The sequence below is a fragment of the Vulpes vulpes genome, chromosome 5 (assembly GCF_048418805.1).
Source record: "Vulpes vulpes isolate BD-2025 chromosome 5, VulVul3, whole genome shotgun sequence".
NCBI lineage: Eukaryota > Metazoa > Chordata > Mammalia > Carnivora > Canidae > Vulpes > Vulpes vulpes.
The window spans coordinates 134,293,553-134,315,011 of NC_132784.1; the positions used below are offsets into that span (position 1 = coordinate 134,293,553).

Here is a 21,459-nt window from a genome sequence, read left to right on the forward strand (position 1 = left end):
ACACTGGCCTCTTGCTTTCTTCACACCTTCCAGGCTACTCTGTTTGCATCTTTTGCACTGTGATTCCTTTTGCTTAAAAGGCTTTCTCTCCATCTAAACCCTCTTTGCCAGGTACACGCGGCTGCTCCTCCATCACCTGCCCCCCCAGGTGCATGGCTGCTCCTCTATCACCTGCACCCCCCCCCCAGGTGCATGGCTGCTCCTCTGTCACCTGCCCCCCCCCCCAGGTGCATGGCTGCTCCTCTGTCACCTGCCCCCCCCCCCCCCAGGTGCATGGCTGCTCCTCTGTCACCTGCCCCCCCACCCCAGGTGCATGGCTGCTCCTCTATCACCTTCTCCCCACCCCAGGTGCATGACTGCTCCTCCATCACCTTCCCCCCCCCGCCCCAGGTAACCATGGCATGTCCTTCATCACCCTTCCCCATATGCTCATAGTAGATTTCTTCATTTCTTTTAGGTCTTTTACCTTCTCATGAGACCGAGACCCTCTCTGTGTTCACAGTGAAAAATTATATTCCCTTTCCTTCTCCCTTGTTTGCTTTTTTCCAACATCCTTGCTTTATTTTCATTTTTAACACTTAATATCAGTGAACATACTATTTTTTTTTTTATTATTTACTTTACTTATTGTCTCTCTTAGCTGCAAGCATTGTCAGGACTGAAATTTTGTTTTTGTCATTGCTGTGTCCTAAGTGCCTGGAACAGTGTGGCATATAGTAGGGATTCAATATTTGTTGAGTACTCAAATGAATGTAGGAATCACTGTGAATGCTAATACAAAAATATATGCAGTGAATGTAAGTTGACTTCTAAGGGTACGTTCATAGCCTTATTCTTGGTTAAAAGTTTAAAATATGAAAGCAAATGAACTGATCTCTCCTTAAAAGAGGTTCAGAAATCAGTAAACTCACAGAAAGCAATAAGAAGCAAATAATAAAAAATATAAATTAATTGCACAAAGCAGAATAGATTTGCAAATTTAAAAGTTAGTATTTGGTACAAAAGCAATAAAAGTAAATATCATTGCAGGTCCCACCCTTGATATATCTAATCAGTAAAACAGGGAAAAAATAAAATCATAAATTAAAACACTATAGGTCCAAAGAAGATGAAACATTACAAAGAAGTATTCATGAAATGGAAAGTCTTGGTAAGAGGGGAAAGTGTACATTACCAAAGATGCATCAGAATATTGAAAATTTCAGCAGACCAGGCAAGAGTTTGAAGAACTTTTCAAAGGATTCACTACTAAAATGGCTCTAAATTCATATGGTATCTTTGAAACTTTTAAGAACCAATTCATTTTAACGATATATGAATTACACAACATATAGAAAATTATGGAAAAGAATTATGGAAATCTACATAATTTCTTTTATAAAGCTGGTGTAACTTGGAAGCAACAACAGTTAACTTATACCAAATTGTGTTTAATGGGCATAAATGTAAAAGTCCTGGAAAGCTGAATTTAACAATGTGTCAAAGAAATAAACCACCACTAGCACGCATTGATCTTCCTAAGAGAGCAGGGATCATCCAATATTAGGCAAGCTATTAACATTATAAGTTTGATCAAAAAGGATTTTGGGGAAATGTTTTTGAAATTATCTCTCTCAAGCCTGTGGACACAGCCTGTTTCTGCCCGGCCTTCTCTCTGGTTTTCACATGTCGGATGAACTGTTCCTTCTGCTACTTTCCTAAATGAGTCAGAAACGAGTCCATCTCCTCAGTTTCTCTTCTCCATGGGAGGCCAGATGGTCAACCAGGTCAGTGTTGGGTTAAGACTTACTCTTCTAGCCAGATGAGCAGAGATCTAGCAGATGTGTCTGTGTGAGCTGGTGCCACCACCTACCTGGCCAGGTGCTCTGCGAGGGTCCATCCTCTTCCTCCTGCCCTTCCACCTGTGCCACAGATTTTCCTTCATGTTTCATCCCTGTATTTGCCAAGTGTTTCTACCTAAGGGTTCAGAAGTACATAATCCACCTCCTTTCTGTTCTGTTTAATATTCCCAAGGCCTCTCCATCTCCAATATTTAAATCCTATCCTAATTCCCAGCAATATCCATGAGTTGTGACTGTTAACATTAAAAATGCCAATTCAGTTGGACACACTTGCCCATATGTCTCATTATTCTCCAGTATGAGGGGCCATGACGCACTGATGTTACAGACACAGCCCAAGGCACATCTCTGGTACAGAGACCGCAGCCCACCCTGCAGTCATCTGTGACAGGGAGTTGAGGTCATCTTTTCTTTTTTTTTTAAAGATTTTATTTATTTATGATAGACAGAGAGAGAGAGGCAGAGACACAGAGGGAGAGGCAGGTTCCATGCCGGGAGCCTGACGTGGGACTCGATCCCGGGGCTCCAGGACTGCGCCCCGTGCCAAAGGCAGGTGCTAAACCACCGAGCTACCCAGGGATCCCCTGAGGTCATCTTTGAATGCCTCTGCCCTCAGGAGTGATGGATGCAGTTGGTGCAGACTTGGTGGGCTGGGGCAGCCTGTTCTTCCTGTTGTATCAGAAATGGATGTGTCTCAGGAAATTGTCAAGTATGCCCAGCACAGTATAGCAGAGGCAAAATTCAAAGCAACATCACCATTCATCCCTCTTCAGTCATTCACCTCACATATTTATGGAATATCACACGCCACCGGACTCTGAGGGTTCCAAGATGAATAATACTATCTTCATGTGCAGACAACTTGGAAAATTACACTGTTTTGGATGCTAGGCAGACAGGGTACCTAATCCAGCCAGGAAGGGAGTGGTAGGCAGTGAGATGTAACTTCCTGGAGTTGGTGATTCTGATCTGAAACTTGAAAGGTAAAGGGGAATTAGCTAGACAAGAGGCAGGGAGGAGGGTGGTGAGATGGAGGGGTGGCCTGCATGTGGAACACCCAGAAAATGTTCTCTAGTGAGGGTGGGGGGTGAGGTGAGCAGGATACAAGCACGAGGTTCTTGTTGGGAGGAGAGGATAAGGCAGGGCAATAAGAAATAAGACTGAACTAAGAACCTGATTATTGACAGTCTGTTATCCCTCATAAGGGAACTTAGCTTATAGTCCCATGAGGTGAGTAGGGTGCCCCAACCAAGAATGGGAATAAATACAGGAAGTCTGACTCATGAGTGGAAAGGATGAGCTGTGAGTCTGCTGCAGTGTGTTTAAGAGACCTGCCTACACTTTGAGGAGCAGCGTGGCTAGAGGAGTTGGATGTGGGGAATCAGGATATGGGGTCTGGTTAAACTGAGAACTAGGCCATAGGTAGAGTGAAAAGAGCACTGAAACTCAAGAGCTAACTCCAAATGGGGGCTAATGATAAAGACGCAGAGAGACTGTTGGGAATTGGGACAGCCTGGGGCTGGTAACCTTTCCATCTTGCGGGCCACACGATCTTCCTCAGGCTGTCTCCACCTCTTTCTGCATTTCCACTCCATTCGCTGTTACCAACCAGATTCTTCTGCATTTCAAGAAAAGATTGGCCCAGCTCATCCAGTCACAAGTTACTGGCCAGTCAACGTAGTTGGGTGGTGGCAGGGTCGCTGTTAAGAAAGCTTGGCAGCCAGACCATTCTTTTTTTTTTTTTTTTTTTTTAATTATTTATTTATTTATTTATTTATTTATTTATTTATTTATGATAGTCACAGAGAGAGAGAGAGAGGCAGAGACACAGGCGGAGGGAGAAGCAGGCTCCATGCACCGGGAGCCCGATGTGGGATTCGATCCCGGGTCTCCAGGATCGCGCCCTGGGCCAAAGGCAGGCGCCAAACCGCTGCGCCACCCAGGGATCCCGGCAGCCAGACCATTCTTTAGCGTAGGTGGGGTAGTTCTATTTAGGAGGATCGTCTATCAACTGACATCTTTAAGACACTCATACTCACCGTTGCTGAATCTAGAGTTCTTTCTCGAATCATGCTAAGACTCTCAATGAAAAGAGAGATGATGGCATTAAAGATCGAAATGGCTTCAGTTTTCTGAAGACAAGATCATGTGCTAGGAACAAGCGTGCAGCCCAGGTGGGAAGTCTGTGTCATGACAGTTCTAAGTCAAGCCCTTCATTTTTTAAATAGAGCTCAGAATGTAGGCCCATCGTGTCACCAGTCTTCTCTTGTTTTCCCATCCCTGTCTAGCCTGAATGTCCCCCGTTGATCACCTTATCATGAGGGACACCTGTCACAGTGGAAAAAGCCCAGGCTTTCCACTGTACTTCTGTGTTCAAATCCCGGTGCTTCCAAATATCAGCTGTGTGCTCTTGGCAAGTTACTTCATCTTCCTGAGCCTCAGTGTCTTCGAGAATATGTATACAGTTCTGGGGGCGCCTGGATGGCACACTTGGTTAAGCATCTGACTCTCAGTTTCAGCTCAGGCTGTGACCTCAGGATTGTGAGATTGAGCCCTCTGTTGGGCTCCATGCTCAGTGTGGAGTCTGCTTCAGAGTCTCTCTTCCTCTCCTTCTGCCCCTCCCACTCATCCTCACTCTCTTTCTCAAATAAATCTTAAGAAAAGAATATGTGTACAATCCTGATACCGTTCCTGTCTCCTTCCTGTCCCCACACCACAGCCATGCAATGTGTGGATTTCCTCGTGTGTGTGTACCTGTGCAGTCCAGATGTGGAGCAGACTGGCATTACGGATGCCCACTCCATGCTTGAGGAAGCAGGAGGCACAGCCGTGTGTGGCTGTCACTGTTCTACTCGCTTCTCCAGATCCTTTCCTCTTTGTATAGCGTAGAAAGTCTTCCTGTGACTCTAGCTTCTTCATAGAATCCTCTCTATGTTTTCTTTCTCTAACTGGACTGTCAGCCATGAACCTTCGGTCCCCAAGGGCTAGCTCTTTTCTCCCACGTTCTACCCTCATAGGGTAAAGAGGTGGTGCCGGCATCCTCTTGGTGCCTGGCTCCCACCCTTGCTCATGAAGTCTTGAATCCCAGTGGGCTCTGACACTCCTTGTCACTATTTTGCTACCGTCTGTGGCCATCTCTTCTTGAACATTTGGAATCTATCTGCTCAAATAACCTACCACCTGGATTCAGTCCATATAGAGATTGTCTGCTGTGAGTGCCCCGGTCCCCATCCCCACACAACTCTGGGTTCCCTGTGCTCCTTTCATAGCTGCTGCCTCTGTTCTCTCCGCACATGCAGCAGAATGCATAGCTGTCCTCTTGTGCACCAGGCTCTTAGCTAAGTGCAAATGTTGAACCAGGCTTACGAGGTTTCTACCCTCATTGAGCTTATATTCTTCCCTAGAAATCCTTTCTCTTGCCTATATATGTGTCCCTATACCCTATAAACAATCTCAAGCATTTCCCATCCTTAAAAATGCATTTACCTCTTCCTGTATCCCTTTAGCTACCACCTATCTCCTCATCTGGTGATCTCCTTCCTTCCCCTGAACAGATTTTTGCCCGCTGCTGTTGCTGCCTACCACTGTCTTAGAGCTGTTGATAAGAAATCCCAAACACCATATCCATTGAAAATTTGCTGTTCTTAGTTTGTCCTGTTTGACATTGTAGAGAACCAATCACTTCTTCCTTAAAGGTTCTCCTTTCCCTTTGCCACCATGATGCAACCCCTCCTTCACTGTCTTTCATTATTTCTCCCCAGTCTCCTTGCATTCTTCTCCGCCACCTTCCATGTATTGTGTTCTTTTCCTGTCTTGAATGTTGGTCTTTCCTGCAGTTCCCTCCTCAGCCATCTTTTCTCTCTCCCTGCATCCTTCCTGCATGGCCTTAACCACACCCATGTTTCTGTTCCCACTTTTACAAAAGAGGCCTTAGCTCCAACAGACACAGCATGGAGCTTTCATTGGTCTTACCCTTACCTGCACCCTCTCCCCTGCACCCCTCTTCCCCTGCACCCCCTCTTTCCCTTTTACCCTTTCTTTCTCTCTAGTATGTTGGGCCCTTTTATCAAGACCATAAACCAGGATCTTTTCTATTCAGACCTTTTCTCCATCCTCAAGTATTTCACATTGAGCTGGTCCCCAGGGCCTTTTGGTTACTCCTCTTGAATACTTCTCATTCTCTCTTTCTCTCATAGTCAAGGACTTTGATCACATATTTTCTGAACTATTACAATTGCCTGTTTTTTTTAATCTTTTTTTTTTTAAAGGTTTTGTTTATTCATGAGAGACACATGGAGAAAGGCAGAGACACAGGCAAAGGGAGAAGCAGGCTCCCTGTGGGGAGCCCGATGTGAGATTCAATCCCAGGACCCCCAGATCATGCCCTGAGCTGAGGCAGACGCTCAACCAGAGCCACTCAGGCTTCCTCTTTTAAAAAAAATCTTTAACTTTTCATTTATATAAAATATACAGGGATCCATATCAGGGGCTTATAAACAAACACATCCCAAGGCAGTGGGAAGATGCATAGATAGAAGCAGATGCTGTCTGCTGGGCCATACAGGTGTGAGATGAGGCAGTGGTGGATAAAGGTGGCATTTGTGGCTGATTGCTCTCCTACTGACACCTTGGACTGCATTTCTGGCCTTATGTTCCTGTTACACATTCTCTCCTTTAGCAAATTTGTACGTTTCCAAAATCTGGTATTTGCTAGGTTTGAGACATCTTACACAGATTGGTGGGCATCTCTCCAGGAATCCAACCTTTATTCAGTTAAACTATGGCAAGACAGATTTGAAAAAAGAAAAACAGCCCTAACTAATATATATATATACAGGGGTGACTTCTCCGACACTCCCAGTATCTTTCGGGTTAAATGAGGCCTAACCCAAATAAACCGAGCCTACCCACAAAATTAGCCTAGCCTAGAACACACCCAAAGCTCACCGTCTTGTTTAGTTTTTTCTTGATTCTTTATATATTCAGCATTTTCCAGTGTTATCAACATGATCAGAGTAAACTAATCTAAAAAATAGACTCTAAAACAGAAGCTCAAATATTTTTACCCATTAAAATAAGGTACAGTTAGATCTGAGACAAGGGAGCCAGCTTGTTCCCATCAGCTTCTTTGCTCCCTGGACACCCCCCACCATGTCCTGCACCCTGGCCTGAAGCTGGGGAGCCAGCCCGCATCTTATAGCCTCACCCTTGGAAAAACTCTCCTCCGGCAGCGCCAAAGGCAAAAAGAGATTCCATAGACGTGTCGACCCGCCCGTCTCATGTTTGCTCCCATCGTCTCCCTGTCTGTGAGCTTGGGCGCATCTGGAAGACGGGTGGTCACCACCCTGGTAGAATGTTAGCCCAGTAGGTGGGAATGGAGACCATCCTTCAGCAATCTACTTTACAAACTGTGTTCTCAAAGAGCTTGCAGGGCTGCCAGTGATAGTTCTGGCCAAGAGGCAGGAAACTCGGGTCCTCTAACCACTGTCCCAGAAGGTGGCCGAGCATTGGCTTACCTTACCACGGCCCTGGTTGTCTTTGCTTGAAAGTGGACATGGCCCTCAGTGTTGGTAGTTTCTTCTTTCCAGAGCCTCCTTGGTATATCATTCAGGTGTTGGGGTAGTGACATCGGAGCCCCAACCCCTGCCATTCTCGATCCTGTTACTGTCCTGTCCTATCACTTAGTTGCCCTTTCAGGCATCTGCACCCAAGCAGAGCACAGGCTCCGTGAGGCCCCGGACTCCCGTGTGGCTCTTGCTTGTTACCATATCCCAGACGCCCTGCTGTGTCGGGGCTTTGGGCGCTCAGTGCATGTCAGCTGAGTGAATGATTGGGGTGCTGGTCTCCACACACCCTCCAGCCTGGCGGTGCTCTGGGTGTGATGGCAGTCGGTTTCCTCTGCTGTGCTCACATGTGCTCATCTGTCTTTTCAGGAGCCCAGCAGCCGGGGCTGCCATATTACACCGACCCTGGAGGACCGGGGATGAATCCTGCCGGGAATCCCATGGCGATGGCTTTCCAGGTCCAACCCAACTCACCCCAGGGAAGCACAGCCTACCCGCCGCCCCCTTCTTACTGCAATACGCCCCCACCCCCATATGAACAGGTGGTGAAGGCCAAGTAGCAGGGGCACTGCCCAGCAGCTGCCTGTGCGACCTCACGGGGGCAGGGAGGGCACTCTTATGCCACCTCTCTGCCCCCATCAATGTTCGCTTCCAGGAATTGTCTTCTGAGCCACAAATGGCAGATTCCTCTTTGATATCTTCAAAGCAAGCACAGCTCCCTTTCAAGTTTTCTGTGGAGGACCAATATTTGAATTTACTCTGTGTCTCCTCTGTTGCTTCTGTTTCTGATGTAATCTGGGCTCTGGCAGAGTGTGGACAGCCCATGGGTTGACACCTTAGATCCTCGGGAGAGAGACCGAGGAGGAGGAGGCAAGGCAGGGCTGTGCTTGTGCAGGTGAGCACAGGTGAGCTCAGGTGAGCAGCGGGAGGAGACTGGTGTGGGCATAGGCAGCTTCCTCCCAGGCACCACAGGCAGCTCACAGAATTGAGGCCCCACGGTTCCCCTCTTTGAGCCCCTCATCCTGTTAGTCTTTCTCTCTGAGACGCTGTTAGACTTCGGTGTAGAAGAAGCCTCTTGCCACTTCCTATCTCATCTTAAAGATGAGAGTGGCACAGCCAGGGCTGGGAGAGTGCTGTGTACATCAAGGAGATGAGGACCCAGAATCAGGTCAAGTTGGATGTCTACAGTTACCCGAAAATCACTAAGGAAAGTTATTTACATTTATGGGAAGTTGCTCCCTGCATCAAACTGGGACATTGCATTTTATGAACTCTTGGTCAGATGTGACAAAAATAAAATGTTTCCCTCTTTTTTAGCGAGTTTGTAGAAGCTCATGTAGAGTGTCCTCTGAGGTCAGATTCAGAGGGTCTTCCCTGAACGTCAGCAGCTGTCTGGCCTTGGTTCCTGACCAGAGGCCTCTGCCCCCTTCCCTGAGCCAGCCCTGGCAATGAGCTGTGATGGACCCCTTTGCAGCAGAGAGGCACACCAGGCTGGGAAGTCACATCAGCCCCTTGGGAGAGCAGTGTCCCAGCAGGGGCCAGCCAGCGGTTTTGAGGCTGGGGCAGCGGCAAGCCAGGGCAGCGGTTTGTTTGATCTCAGCTGCTGTGCGTGTTGGGCTCTGAAGAGGAAAAGCTTGCTGGGGAAAAAAAAAAAAAAAGACGGGAATGCAAAATCCCAGGAACTACAGGAAGATCTCTTCAAAAAGTACTGAATAGATATCACTGACAACTTAATCAAAATTAGAAAGAAGATGTGGTTGGAAACCCTAGCAAAGAAACATCTCTCACCCTGGGGTCTAACAAGTAGTCGCCAGGTCAGCAGAGAAGTTCCGTTCCTCTGCAGTGGATAGTAATGCTGATAGTACATTTAAGTCCAGATCGAGATCTGAGCACTTGTGTGTAGGAAGGCAAAGCAACGTAGCCACAGTGGGTAGGTCCCTGTGTGTAGTGTGGGGCAGGGCGGGCAGGGCGGGCAGGGCAGGGGCTTATTTTGTAATGAACTAATTGGAGCCTCTTGAGAAATGCTTACTCATTGAACCTGAGCATCAGAACATCTGGCTGGAGTGGACAGTGAGTGTTCTCATGCCCCCAGACCAGGCCATCCACTGGGGTATCGCTGTAGGGTAAGGGTCAGAAGGCAGGGCAGCGCCGCAGCAACTGCTCAGACTTACTGTCCTCGAAAGATGGCGAATCTGCAGCCTCCCAGGGAATTCCACAGGAAACGCTTGGAGCCAAACAAAAACCCGGGGAGACATCGTCTACAAACACAGATGCTGCTGCTGCTGGGGTCTTCGGCCACCCTCGTGTGACCTCCCACCTCCTGCCCCTGACTGCGGTACCTCCCCATCCTCGAGTCCTTGATTCAAATGAGACAACAAAAGCACAACGTTTGCTGTTTACAACCAAGGACAACAACTACGTGGGTCCAGAAGGTTCCTCTTCCTCCGGGTCATTTGTTTTGCATTTTTTACTTCAATTTCTCCCTTCGCTTTTTTTTTTTTTTTTTAAATAAGCACAGTAAAAGCTGCCCCTGGAATTGGATCGGGGTGCCACTGAATAGGCACCCAAATATCCATGACTAAATTTTATTTATCTTTTTTGATAGCAAATGATCTGAGACTGAATGATTTAGGTAGAGCTCAACAATTTTGTATTCCATGTTTGTGAAGAAAAATTTTCCCTTGAACCTGGGCGAGAACCCTGCTACAGTGAACACGGATACTATATGTAGAAACTCCACTCGTGACATTTCCTGGCCATTCTCATTTTGTCTGTGCTGACAGTGGACCGTGTCCCCCTCCTGGAGTGAGTCCAGCTCCTGGTGTGTTGAAGTCTTAGAGAGTCATTGGTTAGGAGTAAACCAGGAGCAGATCTGTGCATGTTTTTTCTCTGCAACATTTGGCTCATTTCTTTTTGTTCTCTTTTGATAGAGTTCCATTTCCTATGTATGTATAAATAAAAAATAAATTTGGGCACATGCTCTCATTGTTTTTCTGGAAAGTGGGAAAGAGGGTGGAGGTGAGGTTTCTTTTCTTTTTTGTGTGTGTATTTTTTTATTGGAGTTTGATGTGCCGGCATATAGCATAACACCCAGTGCTCATCCCGTCCAGTGCCCCCCTCAGTGCCCGTCACCCAGTCATCCCGTCCACCCACCCGCCTCCCCTTCCACTGCCCTTTGTTTCCCAGAGTTAGGAGTGAGGTTTCTAACGAGGAAGGTCGTGAGTTCAGCCAGGTGGGGGTGGGGTTGAGCGGGCTGCATGCTGCACTTAGCCTCAGGAGCACCAGAAATTAGATACTGTTAAAGAATATAAGGAACGTTTGGTTCCCCAACACATTTTTAAAATCTAGCAAAGGACTGTTGGTGGAAATGTGACCTGGTGCAGCCACTCTGGAAAACTGTGTGGAGGTTCCTCAAAGAGTTAAAAATAGACCTGCCCTACGACCCAGCAATTGCACTGCTGGGGATTTACCCCAAAGATACAGATGCAGTGAAACGCCAGGACACCTACACCCTGACGTTTATAGCAGCAACGTCCACAATAGCCAAACTGTGGAAGCCTCGGTGTCCATCGAAAGATGATGGATAAAGAAGCTGTAGTCTTATGTATACAATGGAATATTCCTCAGCCATTAGAAACGACAAATACCCACCATTTGCTTCAATGTGGATGGACCTGGAGGGTATTATGCTGAGTGAAATAAGTCAATCGGAGAAGGACAAACATTATATGGTCTCATTCATTTAGGGAATAAAAAAGTGAAAGGGAATAAAGGGGAAAGGAGAGAAAATGAGTGGGAAATATCAGAGAGGGAGACAGAACATGAGAGACACCTAACTCTGGGAAACAAGGGGTGGTAGGGAGATGGGCGGGGGGTGGGGATGACTGGGTGTCGGGCACTGAGGGGGGCACTTGATGGGATGAGCACTGGGTGATATGTTGGTAAATTGAACTCAAATAAAAAAAAAAATCTAGCAAAGGAAAAAATGACCTGAAGCAAGTACAAACACAGAGAATTATTTAGATAAACCCACAGGCAACACCAGTTATCCAGGGGTCCTGGATCTGCTTTCTGTAGGTAGAGGAGTGAGTATTTATTTATTTATTAGTCAGTCTTGAATTTAAAAATGCAGCTCTTGGGGCACTTGGGTGGCTCAGTCGGTTAAGCATCTGTTTGACTCTTGCTCTTGGCTCAGGTCATAATTTCAGGGTCATGAGCCTACTTAATAAAAATAAAGTAAGAATAAAGATGCCACTCTGTCAGGTCAGAAACTTTCTCTCTCACAGATCTAATGAAGGATAAAGCTGCCACAGTCCGGCAGCATTTTACATGAGTCACTAATCGAGATCGTATTTATAAAGAAGCATTCTTTCTTAAAGCAGGACAGGAAATAAGCCAGAGGAGGTCAAGAAGCTCGCTTGTGGTGAAGTCAGGGCCAATTTACACACTTTACCTGGACACCCCACCAGGTTATCAACTTCCCCCAGTAACTTGAAAGGTCATAACTTGAGATGGCAAACTGAGTGACTGAGGGCTCACGTTTATCTGTACCTCCCAAAGTTCACCAAACTTCAAAAACTCCATAATGGCTGTCAAGGAAAAAATAAAGTACAAGAACAGAAATTCTGAGCAATTCTGAAATAGAAGATGGCAGGTAGGTTTCATTAGTAGAAAAGACTGAAGCTGAAATGTTTAGAGAAGGTGGCTGGGGAGGTGGGTGAGAGCTTTACAAAAACTCTGCGGTGAGGCCGGCAGGTGCAGAGGGCAGGTATGGGCAAGGGGCATATGCTAGGGTGTTGACCTGAGGGTGTTCTGGAGAACAGCTGTGCCAGGGTGCCATGGCCTCTGCCCCTGGCTCCCAGGTAAGGGGAGCAGCCAACTGCAGCCACCAGTGATGGTGAAGCCTGCTTTCTCACAAAGGGGACTCTCTGCCTTGTAAGGTGTTGGGAAGTGGGCGATTGGTCTCATTTAATTTTTAAAAGTGAGTTGAGCATTTTCTAATGTGTCAAATCAATTAAAACATTTCTAGGCTGGGCTGCATCCCTTTTCCACAGCCCCTGGGTCTTGATCCAAGGTCGTAGAGAGATCTTGTGCAAAATGGAAACTCAAGGATGTGAGAACCCATGACCCAGTCACCAGCACCACAGATGTGGAGGTTTTCTCTGGCATCAGAGGAAAGAAGCTCAGCTGAGCTTTCTCCTGACGTGGCGCTACACCAGCCTTTCCACCCAACTGGCCAAGCATCTCTCAGCTGAAATGATCCTCAGTAGTTTGAGTCCTCAACAGTATTCTTTGAATGCCAAAGATGACAGCACAGAGTAGACGTGAGGGCAAACCACACTGGCATGACCACCCACGGTGGAGAGTCTCCTGGCAAGGCTGTGGGTTCTGAAGATGGACAGCCTTGCTCGTAGTCCTGAGTCTACGGTTTGTTCGCTGTGAAATGACTTAAGTTTCAATCATTCCAAGATCTCATGTCTGTTTCCTCAAGTATAAAACGAGAATGTGCTGCTTACATCAGGCCTGTACCAGGCACGTTGTGGATAGTCAACAACTGTGGAAAATGCTCCGTTCCCCCATCACTCCACATTTCCTCGAGCAAGAGAAATTGAAGCACAGTGGGAGGGAAAATGAACTCGCACCTAGTACTCTGCCCGTCTGTCAGCAGATGAGACCCAGGGTGTAGGGGAGGAAACCCTCCGTGTATTTCCCATCTTTCAGACCTTCCTAAAGGTAGACGACAAACGGGTGCTGCTCAGCAGTGGGCGTTGAGCCAATCCGATCTAGGAAGGAGAAATCTTGGGCAACAATGTATTTCCCTCACCGTGTATTTGAGGTTGATGAGCAACCCAGAATGAGCCATGAGTCTAAGCAATATTTTGTATGTTCATACTTGGGAATTTCTTTTGCTGTCTCCCATCCCCCAATACAGCTTTTTATCGTCACGTTCCTGTTTTGGCTTGGCTGCCTTGCACTATCCAAGAAGGATCCTGCTCCATTCCTGGGCACGAAGTCCTCTTAAAAATGGTGTGGTGGGGGCAGGGATGATTATCAACCCGCCTCCCTCCCTGCCATCACCCGTGGAGAGGTGACGGGAGGGAGTTCTCGTGCAGGTCCCAAGAGTGTGATGAGGGAGGAGGAGCATTGCTCTCCTGTCAGCAGTAACAGGAATGCTGGAGGAGCTGCTTCTGTCTTTCTCTCTGGACTCTGGAAATCACAGACAGTCCTGAGGTGGTCCTGAAACCACTTGCCACGGACCTGGTCCTCGCTGCACAAGAACAGGAGATGGACATCAAGCATGTACCTTTGAGAAGTGCCTGGACACCAGCCTTTACACACAATTTCTCACGTTTTATGGAAGAGAGGAATTTGCATTTTGCTTTAAAGTTTATAAGAAGAAATGCTCTTAGATAGATAGATATTCTAGACCAGGGCCATCCATCAGAAACATACCGTGAGCCAAGTATGTCATATTAAAATTTCAGCAACTTCTCATTAAAAAATTGAAATTTATTTTCATCATTTCAACATGTAACGATAGGAAATCTTAAAAGAAATACTAACACTCTGTTTTTTCACACTGTCATCAAAATCCAGTATGAATTTTATGCTCACTAGCACAGTCTCCACTTGGAGCGGCCACATCTCCAGGGTGCAATAACTCCACAGCACTGGTGGCTGACTTCCTGGACATTGGGGAGCAAGAGTTTGCATTACAAAATGGTCAGCTCATATGTTCTTTTTTGCTTGTTTTTTTTTTTTTTTTTTTTTTTAGCTCTTATGTTCTTGCTGGTTATTTACAACATTCCAGTAAAGGTTAAAAATTAGGCTAATTATAAAAAGGTTGAAGGAAAAATTCAACCTCCTGAGACAGTTTGCAACTTGTAGTGAACCAACACATTCTCTAGGTATCTGATATTGCAGATCACCGTAACGAGACGGTTGCAAGTCAGTCTTGGGAGGTAAGAGGTTGAATTGCTTCTTGGCGCTCTGAAGGCCGCCCCTGAGGGCTGTTGGCCTCCATTGTAGCTCACTGTTTCATTCCATGGGCAGTTCTGAAACAGCAGCCAGGTGCTGCTAAGGAACACCCAAAAGAAGAGACAGGTGTAGCGGGGCCCCCAGAGTGCTTCTAATGTCACGTGTCCTGGGCTGGTAGGTGGTGCCAGGACCAGCCCTGAGGTCTCCTGGCCCAAATGTGTACCCAGACACAAGTCCACCCCTCCTTTAGTCCTCACCAAGCTCCCCAAGGAAATTTGGATGTCTCTTGCAGGTTTTTATCAGCAACGGAAGGGAGAAAAGCCAATGGTTCCAGCACTTCATGCTTGTCATTGTCTGGAAGAACTTTCCAGTGTGACGGTGTGGATGCACAAAGAAATCTAAGATACAGATTGCAGAAATTGTGTCCTCTAATCAGAGTGCTCATCCCTAAAAATTTGCTGGCCACTTGAGTGCCCTTGAACAAGTTTCTCCTCTCAAATATAACAAGGTTGACCTAACAGTTCTCTAGCCCCTCTTGTACCTGACTTCTATGACTAAGCCCTAGAATACAGCTACGGAGGGGGCTGGTGGTGAGGGGAACAGGATCAACAGAGTCTTATGGGTGCTGAGGGCTCTAGTCTCCCGGGGCCAGGCTGGCTGGCCCCTATGCTTTGGGGGACCACCTGCCAAGACAGGCAGGCCCGGTGGGGAAAAGCCCTCTGTGCTCGCTATTGCCTAAGTGCCTAAGGGGGTGTCTCCACCCCCTTCTCTGTGCTTCCCTGAGAAGAGGCAAAACCAGGGACCCTTCTTCTAGGTGACTCGTATCCTTCACAGACACTTGGAGGTGTAGCGGGGATACTAAATCTGCTGGTCTCGTGCCCTGAAAGCGTATCTCAGCTCTGGGAAGTCTTGGGGGAAGGCATGTCCACCTTACAGCTCTCTGGCTGTCTCTGTCCCCTTCTCCAGGCCACTCCCTGCTGGCTGAGCCCCAGAACCCGCGAAGGACCCACTGGCCATGCGACCTTGGAGATCATCTCCCTCTCCCTGCCTTCTGCTCTTGCTCCTGTTATCCTCCTCAGAAAGCCCAGCCTCGTCCACCTCTGGCAGGGGCAGGAGCAAGGGCAAGGGCAAGGGCACTGGCTTGCACTCTTGGAGACAGGACCCAGTGGGTCAGAGGTTCTTGGCGTGTACCCTGTCCTCGAGACATTGGGGCCCCAGCAAAACTGCAATATGGCTGCAGGGCAGAGGGCAAGGCCAGTCCCTGAGTACTGCGACCCCAGTATTGTCACCCCACCGCTGGGGTCCTGGAGCACCAAATGGCTACATTTCTCCCTCTGGAAAATAGAGCTCCAGAGACACACGGGTGGGATGGGAACCAAACAGAGCACTTGGGGTCCTGCCAGGCCCACTCGGGGCGGGGGGGAGACACAAGGGGATAGGCAGCAGGCTGCCCCCAGCCCCAGGCGGAGCTCAGGGCCCGCACTCCCCAGGCCATAGCAGGGGTGAGGGTGGAAGCACATGGGGGCAGGGAAGGGCCCAAAGAGGCACCCACAGGGAACCCTGCTTCACGCAACTTGACCCCTGCTGATACCCTTCCTTCAAAAGAAGCCAAACCCATGGATTTCTTTCTTACCCTAATTATAAAAGTAATATGTGCTCACAACAGAAAATGTAGTGTAGACTGAACAGAAAGCACTAAAGGAAAGGAACCTCACAGGCAACGGTCCCAAGATAACAGTTGGGTGTGTCTCCAGGCTTTCTAGCTCTTACTTTAAGGACACACACGGGAATAAAATAGGAATCTTTTGTACCCTGTTTTCCTGCAACATTTTTTTTTCATGGCATTAAAACATTTCCCTACTTCTTCCCTGTAAAGATTAAATCGTAGCCTACCATATGGCTGCCACAGTTTACTTCTGCTCCATCCTCTGTGATCTAACTTTCAGGTTGTTCCATTTTGTTGTTAATTGTTTTTTTTTAATTTAAATTTTAGTGAGTGAACATAGAGCACGATATTGGTTTCTGGAGTGGAATTCAGTGATTTATCACGTAGATATAACACCCAGTGCTCATCATCACAAGTGCCCTCTTTCATGCCCATCACTCATCTAGCCCACCCCCCCACCCACCTCCCTCCATCAACCCTCAATTCGTTTTCGATCATTAAGAGTCTCTCATGGGGACGCCTGGGTGGCTCAGAGGTTGAGCGTCTGCCTTCACCCCGGGGCGTGATCTTGGAGTCCCAGGATCGAGTCCCACGTGGGGCTCCCTGCATGGAGCCTGCTTCTCCCTCTGCCTTTGTCTCTGCCTCTGTGTCTCTCATGAATAAATAAAAAAATCTTAAAAAAAAAAAAAAGGTCTCTCATGGTTTGTTTTCCTCTCTCCTTTTTTCCTTTTCCCGCTTCCCTTATGTTTACCTGTTTTTGTTTCTTAAATGATTGAAATCATATGGTATTTGTTTTTCTCTGACTTATTGCACTAAGCATAATACACCCTAGCTGCTCCATCCACATTGCTGCAAATGCCAAGATGTCATTTTATTGATGGCTGAACAATATATATATATACAGATCACCTTTTCTTTATCCATTCCTCAGTAGATGGACATGTGGGCTCTCTCCATAGTTTGGCTGTTGTTGACAATGCTGACAAACATCAGGGTGCGTGTACCCCTTCGAATCTGTATTTTTGTATCCTTTGGGTTCATACCTTGTAGCACAATTGCTGGTTCATAGGGAAGTCCTATTTTTTAACATTCTGAGGAACCTCCACCGTGTTCTCCAGAGTGGCTGCACCGGTTGACAGTCCCACGATAAGAGGAAGAGGGTTCTTCTTTCTCCACATCCTCAGCAACACCTGTTATCTCTTGGATTGTTCATTTTAGCCATTCTGATGGGAACGAGGTGGTACCTTCTCATGGTTTTGATTTATATGCCCTGGTGATGAGTGATGTTGAGCATCTTTCCATATGTCTGTTAGCCATTCGATGTCTTCTTTGGAAAAGTGTCTATTTGTGTCTTCTGCCCATGTCTTGATTGGATTATTTGTTTTTGGGAGTTGAGTTTGATAAGTTCTTTATATATTTTGGAAACTAACCCTTTATAAGATAACTCATTTGCAAGTATTTTCTCCCATTATGTGGGCTGCCTTTTAGTTTTGTTCATTGTTTCCTTCTCCGTGCAAATTTTAACTGCATGAAGTCCTGATAGTTCACCTTTGCTGCTGTTTTCCTGGCTTCTGGAGACATGTCCAGTAAGAAGTTGCTGTGGCTGAGGTCAAAGAGGTTTCTGCCTGTGTTCTCCTCTAGGATTTTGATGGATTCCTATCTCATATTTAGGTCATTCATCTTTTTTAAGTTTATTTTTGGGTATGGTGGAAGAGAATGATCCAGTTTCATTCTTCTGCACGTCACTGTCCAGTTTTCCCAACATCATTTGTGGGAGAGATTGTCTTTTTTCCATTGGAGATTTTTCCCTACTTTGTCAAAGATTAGCTGACCATGTAGTTGTGGGTCCATTTTAGGTTTTCTAGTATGTTCCATTGATCAATGTGTCTAGTTTTGTGCCAGTACTATACTGTCTTGATGACTACAGCTTTGTAATAGAGCCTGAAATCTGGAATCATAATGCCTCCAGTTTTGTTTTTCTTTTTCAGAACTGCTTTGGCTATTTGGAGTCTTTTGTGATTCCATATACAAATTTTAGGATGGTTTGTTCTAGCTCTGTGAAGAATGCTGGTGATATTTTATTTAATAGGGATTGCATTAAATGTGTAGATTGCTTTGGGTAGCACAAATATCTTAGCAATATTTGTTCTTCCAATCCATGAGCATGGAATGCTTTTCCATTTCTTTGTGTCCTCTTCAATTTCTTTCATAAATGATCTATAGTTTTCAGAGTACAGATCTTTTACCACTTTAGTTAGGTTTATGCCTACGTATCTTATTTTTTGGTGCAATTGCACATGGGATCGATTTCTTGATTTCTTTTTCTGCTTCTTTGTTATTGGTGTATAGAAATGCAACAGATTTCTGCACATTAATTTTATATCCCACAACCTTGGTGAATTCATGTATTCATTCTAGAAATTTTTGGGTGGAGTCTTTTGGGTTTTCTACAATAGTCTATCATGCCATCTGCAAATAGGGAAAGTTTGATGTCTTCCTTGCCAATTTGGATTCCTCTTATTTCTGTTTGTTGTCTGATTGCTGAGGCTAGGATTGCTGGTACTATGTTAAGTACTAATGGTGAGAGTGGACATCCCTGTCTTATTCCTGACCATAGAGTAAAGGCTCTCAGTTTTTCCCCACTGAGGATGATATTAGTGGTGGGTCTTTCATGCATGACCTTTATGATGTTGAGGTATGTTTCATCTATCTCTATTGAGGTTTTTTTTTTTTTGTTTGTCAAGAAAGGATATTGTATTTTGTCAAATGCTTTTTCTGCATCTACTGAGAGGATCATATAGTTCTTATCCTTTCTTGTACTAATGTGATGTGTCACATTGATTGATTTGTGAATATTGACTTACCCCTAAAGCCAAGGAATAAATCCCACTTGATCATGGTAAACAATTCTTTAAGTGTACTAATTCAATTTGCTAGTATTTTACTGAGAATTTTTGCAACCATGTTCATCGGGGATATTAGTCTGTAATTCTCCTTTTTAGTGGAGTCTTTGTCTAGTTTTGGGATCAAGGTAGTTCTGGCTTCTCAGAATGAGTTTGGGAGCTTTCATTCTATTTCTATTTTGGGAACAGTTTCACAAGAATGGGTATTAACTCTTCTTTAATGTCTGGTAGAAGCCCCCTGGGAATCCATCTGGCCAAGGACTTTTGTGTGTTGGGAGACTTTTGATGACTGATTTAATTTCTTTGCTGGTTTTGATCTGTTCAAATTTTCTATTTCTTCCTGTTCCAGATTTGGTAGTTTGTAGGTTTCTAGGGCTTTGTCCATTTCTTCCAGGTTGCCCAGTGTGTTGACATATAATTTTTCATAGTGTTACAATTGTTTTTATTTCTGTGGTGTTGATTATGATCTCTCTTCTTTCATTCATGATTTTATGTATTTACATCCTTTCTCTTTTCTTTTTGATAAGTCTCCTAGGGGCTTATCAATTTTATTAACTCTTTCAAAGAACTAGCTCTTAGTTTTCTTAAATTGTTCTACTGAGGTTTCTGTTTGCTTGTTTCTATATCATTTATTTCTGTGTAATCTTTATTATTTCCCTTCTGCTGGATTTAGGCTTAATTTGTTATTCCTTTTCTAGCTCCTTTGGGTGTTAAGGTTAGTTTTGGTATTTGAGACTTTTCTTATTTCTTGAGGTTGGCCTGTATTGCAATATACTTCCCTCATAGAACTACCTTTTCTGCATCCCAAAGATGTCTGTCATTTTCTCATTTTCATTTTGTTTCCATGTATTTTTTAAATTTCTTCTCTAATTTCCTGGTTAACCCACTCATTCTTTAGTAGGGTGTTCTTTAACCTTCACATATTTGAGGTCTTTCCATTTTTTTTCTTGTGGTTGACTTTCAGTTTCATAGCATTGTGGTCTGAAAATATGCATGGTGTGATCCTGGTTTTTTTCATACTTGTTGACTTTTGATTTGTGACTCAGTATGTGATCTATTCTCAAGAATGTTCCATGTGCATGGAAAAACAATGTGTGTTCTACTACATTAGGATGAAATGTTCTAAATATATGTTAAGTCCTTCTCGTCCAGGGTGTCATTCAAAGCCATTGTGTCCTTGTTGATTTTCTGCTTAGATGATCTGTCCATTGCTATAAGTGGGGTATAAAAGTCTCCTAGTATTGTTGTATTATTATCAAGGGGTTTCTTTATGTTTAGTATTAATTGATTTATATATTTTGGTGCTCCCAAGATGGGGGAATAAATCTTTAGAATTGTTAGATCTTCTTGATGCATAGGCCCCTACATTATGATATAAGGTCCTTCTTCATCTCTTGTTATAGTCTTTGCTTTAAAATCTAGTTTATCTGATATAAGTATGGCTACTCTAGCTTTCTTTTTTTTTTAATTTTTTAATTTATTTATGATAGGCACACAGTGAGAGAGAGAGAGACACAAGAGGGGGAGAAGCAGGCTCCATGCACTGGGAGCCGGACGTGGGATTTGATCCCGTGTCTCCAGGATCGCGCCCTGGGTCAAAGGCAAGCGCCAAACCGCTGCGCCACCCAGGGATCCCTACTCTAGCTTTCTTTTGATGTCCATTTAGCATGATAGATGGTTCTCCATTTCTCACTTTCAATCTGCAGGTGTCTTTAAGTCTAAAATGAGTATCCAATAGGGAGCATAGAGATGGATCTTGTTTTTCTATCCATTCTGATACTCTGTCTTTTGATTGACACAATTACTGTATTTACATTCAGAGTGATCACTGAAAGATATGAATTTTGTGTCATTGTGTTACCTGTAGCGTTGGTGTTTCTGGTGATGTTCTCTGGTCCTTGCTAGTCCTTGTTGCTTTTTTTCTCCAAAGAGTGCTCCTTAAAATTTCTTGCAGTGCTGATTTAGTGGTCACAAACTCCTTTAGTTTTTGTCTGGGAAACTTTTTTTTTTTTTTTTTTTTTTTAAGATTTGTTTATTTGAAGAGAGAGACAGAGAGAGAGAGTGAGGGGAGGGACAGAGGGAGAGGAAGAGAGAGAACTTCAAGCAGACTCCCTGCTGAGTGTGGAGCCTGACACAGGGCTCCATCCCATGACCTGAGACCTGAGCAGAAATCAAGAGTCAGATGCTCAACTGACTGAGCCACCCAGGCACCCCGTCTGGGAAACTAACTCTCCTTCTATTCTGAATGACAACCTTGCTGGATAAAAAATTCCTGGCTGCATATTTTTTCCCATTTGGCAGGTTGAATATTTCCTTCCACTTTCTAATGGCTCGCTACGTTTCTGTGGACAGATCTGCTGTGAACCTGATTTGTCTTCCCTTGTAGGTTAAGGACTTTTTTTCCCCTTGCTGTTTCAGAATTCTTGTCTATATTTTGTGAATTTGACTATGATATACCTTGGCAATGGCTGGCTTTTGTTGAATTTAATGGGAATTCTCTGTGCTTG

General features: G+C 45.3%; 1 protein-coding gene across 1 annotated transcript in view; it reads left to right on the forward strand.

Moving 5' to 3' along the window:
• VOPP1 (VOPP1 WW domain binding protein) overlaps nt 1-10,380 on the forward strand; it is a 96,491-nt gene extending 86,111 nt beyond the window's left edge. Inside the window, exon 5 of the mRNA XM_072760086.1 lies at nt 7,775-10,380. Within this exon, the coding sequence (XP_072616187.1) occupies nt 7,775-7,965 (191 nt within the window). The 3' untranslated portion in view covers nt 7,966-10,380. The remainder of the gene's footprint in view (nt 1-7,774) is intronic.
• The last annotated feature ends 11,079 nt before the right edge of the window (nt 10,381-21,459 follow it).